We start from the raw sequence: 4,961 nt of genomic DNA on the forward strand, positions 1-4,961 counted from the left end.
AGATGTCACAAGTATTGAGGGAGCTTTCAATTGGCATGCTGTCTGCAGGAATGTCCATCAGAGCTGTTGCACGTGAACGGAATGTTCATTTCTTTACGTACGGCGTCTCAAAGTTTCAGAGAATACGTCTCAGGGAAGCTCATCTGCATGCTCTTCATCCTTGTCAGGGTCTTGACCTGACTGCAGTTTGTCGTCGCAACCAGCTTGAGTAGGAAAATGCATTCGATGATGTCTGTCACTTTGAAGAGGTGTTCTCTTCATGGATGAATCCTGGTTTGAATTGTACAGGGCAGATGGCAGACAGCGTGTATGGAGTTGTGTGGGTCAGCAATTTGATGATGTCAACATTTTGTATTGAGTGCATGGCCCACGGTTGCAGTGGGGTTATGGTATATAGCATGCGTTGTGGAGGCCAATTGCAGGGCCATTCATTTTTTTTACCTGACTGGTTTTTGGACTCCTCTGGACCTCCTCCCCCCCCCCCCAATACAATAAAACTGCACATTTTGGAGTGGGCTTTTTATGTGGCAGATTTATACAGATCTAATATATATATATACACACACACACACACACACACACACAAATTCACTACTGAATTCAGCGTGACTTGATGCAATACCATTTTGTCTGTGCTTTGTTTTCAGCACCCTCTTTTGGTTGGACTTGGCCCCGCCGCTTTGATTCGTCTTTGAAACCCTGCTGCTGCTCTCACAGACAGGTCATCACCATCTACTAAGAGATAAAAGCATTTCTGATTATATCCTTTACATGTTCTGATTTTGAGGATAAGGTAAAGATTCATTTTTAATGGTGGACACAAAGAAGATGGATAAAACAGTGAGTTGAAACTGACCTCCCACTCATGAAAAAACAAGCCTTTTTTACTGGGTCCTTGTCTAATATGGGCTCTGCTTCCAGATAACCTGTTATTTACTGTTCATCTACAGAAAACAGTATGAAACACACTGAGACATTTTCTTTATGCTGTTTCTTTACATTATGAATATATACATGTATAAACATGTAAAAGCAGTGCTGACAATGTGTCTGGGGTCCTGGTGGAAGAAGAAAGGTTCTAAATGAATGTGAAGGAGTTTGTCCTGGACTCTGGGCAGGAAACGGGAGCTGGAGCCGTCCAGATGTGAGTCTGTAAAACATCTGGACTTATCAGTAATTTAGCTGCTCATAGAACGGGAAACAGAAAATGGATAGCTTTATGCTGGCAGTGTGGGCCATCAAAATGTGTTTAAAGCAGTAGTTTTCATAAGGAAAATTATTTTTATAAACCATGATAGACATTAAAAAACACAAGGACTGGTGGTCTCTTAAGGTGGTCTATTAAGGGGTATTTGGGGTAAGAATTGACATCAGAAGTCAGAGTAGCCACACAGCTGTTTACATACAGATGAAGAAGAAGGTGATAATCTACAGACGCCTTGATATTGGCCATATCACATATCACCCAGGAAGGACATTAATGACTTTCTCTCACTCCTCCAGTTATCTGAGTAAGGCTAAAGCACACCAAATAAAGATTTTATTTATTTGTTTATTTATATATATATATATATATATATATATATATATATATATATATATATATATATATATATATATATATATATATATATATGTGTGTGTAACAATTGGTTCATTGAATGAAAATCTAATGTATTTGCAAAAGAGTATATAAGGAAACTCACGTCTTTGAACAATGATTTATTGTGTGAAATTTGAGCATTGCTACTATAACTTGGATTTTAAAAAGCATTTGGCTATTATCAATAGCAAATGTTTAGTTAGGGTTTTTTTAAACACAAAGTACAGGACATGGCCTCATTATTCTCCCTGGTAGCTGTTTGTGGGCTTCTGTCTACTTTTTTCCTGTACTTACTCGCGAATAGTTTTTTTTTTTTTATAGAATTGATACTGTTAGGAGATTTTTAATCTACCAGACTGAAACCCAGTCACTTGTCATGAGCCTAAGGTGGAAGTTCAGGTCCAGGAAATGTGTTGACTGGATGGAGAACAAGGAACTTCAGGTTGATTTCAGGGCCCTGCTGTTCACCGTGTACCTCCTGCAAGGTAGAGGGATTTCAACCCAGCAACCTACATCACTTGCATTTCCATTCCAGAAACTGGAGGGAAAATGATTAATTCATAGTAGAAATTATCCAAATACATTCCCCAATTAATATGAGCTATGAATGTATTCAAGTAAAATAATTCTTTTTAAAGTGTAGTGAAAAATGAAAGTGTTACACCTTTATGTGGCAAACTATGGTAAATTAACTATGGATAATTGTCAATTGTTTCACTCACAGGTTAATATAAAACTATAAATATGTTAGTATGGTTTTACTGTTATGCAATGAATTACATTACCCTGCCCTCAGTCCGTTATGTCCCCCATCAATTATATTTTCAAAAACTAAATCGCATTAAGAAGGGATCTGTTCAGGGCCAGTAGAGACAAAAGAATTGCACATTTGAGTATTGTTTTACAATAGACTTGAATCTTTTTAGGCTTAAACTATAGGTGATCTTGTTCTTGTCTGGAATGGCAATTCCTTCTGTTTGAAATATCTCCAGGTGATGTTGGAAGAGGAGAGTACAGTAGGAGGTTGTTGTACAGCCTATCAATCTGGATAATCTACACACAACAGTATAGGGATACACAAGCCTTATCAATATTGAACCACTAGATGGTAGCATTAAGCAACTATGATCCAGTTGAGTTTTCTTGCATAGGGAGGATATATGGCGATAGTGTGGTTAATATCCAAATTTGCTTGCTCTATAGCAAAACCAACATTATATTTTGATTATTAGGAGGCTTATCAACTATTAGTTTACTCCCATAGTCTATCAGAGGTGCTCTGATAATGTACTTCCCATTCCATGAAACTTTTGCACTGCTGTAATCTTGCGCAGAACTGACCACTGGGTCAGGCCTGTGTCAAACAGATAATATTTCATCACAACCTCGATGCCGTCCTCTTGACATTTCACCACAAATGTCTTGACCTTGTAATCTCTGACACGAAAAAACACCAAAGTGATGTTTGTTCATCTGATGCAAAGAGTTTGCTTTAAGCTTGGCTAATTCAGAGAAAGACAGAAAAAAAGGTTTGGTTTGGAAAGTGTGGCACCAAATTGTCACTAATTTAGACAGAAAATATAAGGAAACTGAAACGTACACAAAACTAAGTGACATTACAGTGTACAAAAACTGCTCTTCTGTCTCGTTTGCTGTCAAAAATGCTGTCAACATGAGCATTATCCTCAATTAGTGTGCTGTAGACATGTTGACTGATAAATACAGAAAAAAAACTAAATATCCAAAAGTGTTATGAAAAGAATTTTATTTACAATGAAAAACTGTATTGCATTTAAAGGCTGCAATTTCTGCTAAAAAAAACACTGATTTGTACCATATAATGTTGGCATAATGAGAGATGTAACATCGTGTATGCATAATTTACCACTGAAAATGTCTCAAATATTAATAGGAAAGACTTCAAATTCAAACCTTAATTCAAATAGATGCGTGTTTAAAATATGTCCGACAGTACTTAAAAGGCTCACACATTCTTATACAAATAATAACAGTAATGTGGTGTTAAAGTCATAAGTCCAAACGTATTTTCTAGAACCAGGATTTGGCACCAGATAAAAAAATGTTGGTTGACTATGTGTCACATCCAGCCAAAAGCTAAAATGTAGGTTATTGCGTTGTCTTCTGCATTTCCCTTTTTGACAATGTTTTCCTCATAGCTCGCCAGCGTCATGTCTTGTTCCCTCTTCTTCTGTGCTGTCACCTTCTGCTTCCTTGGCCCCTCCTTTGTTCCCCATGTCTCCTTTTAATGCCTCCTTTATACATTCTGAGGGAGTGAGAGAAAAACAAGACTAGGTTGAAACCTACGGTGCATCTCACTTCTCTTATTTGACAGCTCCTCGTTTTTCAGTTGAACCGGAAGTTGTTCCGGCCCTCCAACGTGAAGGCTGTCTCAAAGCTCACTCACTTGCTTACTCACTCACTCACTCACTTTCACACTTTTATTTATTAGCCTTTGAATATGTATAGCTAGAATGTTGGATGAGACTTTAGCAAACGTGCTCCCAAGGTGAAGTGATAACATTCAAAGCACTGGGGTGTAACTCTGTTGTGCTACTCCCTTTGGGTCATCTACCTTGCTCCGATGTCATGAGGACGTGGTTCTCACAAAGGAAGTTCTCCAGCCTCTTGTCCTGATGATGGAAGTACCAGTCCTCCACAACCTCCTCATACTGCTCCAGCATTGTCTCACACTAAACACACACACAGAGGTATATTACTATATGCATGTTATTATGTATTAACAAGGGGTGTTTTGTTTCAACATTTACAGCAGGCAGACTCATACTTCTACCTGTTTTTTCATGTGTGACACCTCTACAGAGGGTTCATCCCACAGCTCATACGGCAGACCCAAATCCACTTTAACTCCTTTGTGGACCAGGTTCTTTAGGGTTGTCATGGTCTGACTGGCACCCTGCACAAAACCGCTAGATGTCAGTGTGGTACACAAATTACTATAAATATTTGCAAATTACATGAGCAGGAATCATAGCCAGGTTATATTGGGTAATATAATGTGGAGCATACAACATGTACTGTGTGGGAAACATATCACCTTTCAGCATTAAGTGCTCGGTTTTATTCCAAGGTAAACAAGAAAAACAAACCCATTAAAACCTAGGGAATTCAAATGAGAACCTAACATAACCTTGGCATATCGGAGGCTGCCAGGCCTCTCTGCATGAACATTATAATGCAGGATGCGTTCACATATGTTGTCCACCACTTCAGTCAGCCGAGTTTCCCTGTAATCAGAACACAGGTTCAAATATTGGCCGCGCACGCACCAACACACACACACACACACACACACACACAGACACACACACACACACAC

General features: G+C 38.6%; 1 protein-coding gene and 1 pseudogene across 1 annotated transcript in view; both read right to left on the reverse strand.

The window, feature by feature from the left end:
* Positions 1–886: 886 nt before the first annotated feature.
* LOC117935251 lies at positions 887–3,630 on the reverse strand (annotated as a pseudogene).
* cnpy4 (canopy FGF signaling regulator 4) overlaps positions 3,350–4,961 on the reverse strand; it is a 2,235-nt gene continuing 623 nt past the window's right edge. The window contains exons 3-6 of the mRNA XM_034856978.1: positions 4,773–4,869; positions 4,416–4,538; positions 4,197–4,314; positions 3,350–3,887 (exon numbers count right to left, since the gene is read on the reverse strand). Of these exons, the coding sequence (XP_034712869.1) occupies positions 3,775–3,887; positions 4,197–4,314; positions 4,416–4,538; positions 4,773–4,869 (451 nt within the window). The 3' untranslated portion in view covers positions 3,350–3,774. The remainder of the gene's footprint in view (positions 3,888–4,196; positions 4,315–4,415; positions 4,539–4,772; positions 4,870–4,961) is intronic.

The sequence above is a fragment of the Etheostoma cragini genome, chromosome 19, assembly GCF_013103735.1.
Source record: "Etheostoma cragini isolate CJK2018 chromosome 19, CSU_Ecrag_1.0, whole genome shotgun sequence".
NCBI classification, from domain to species: domain Eukaryota; kingdom Metazoa; phylum Chordata; class Actinopteri; order Perciformes; family Percidae; genus Etheostoma; species Etheostoma cragini.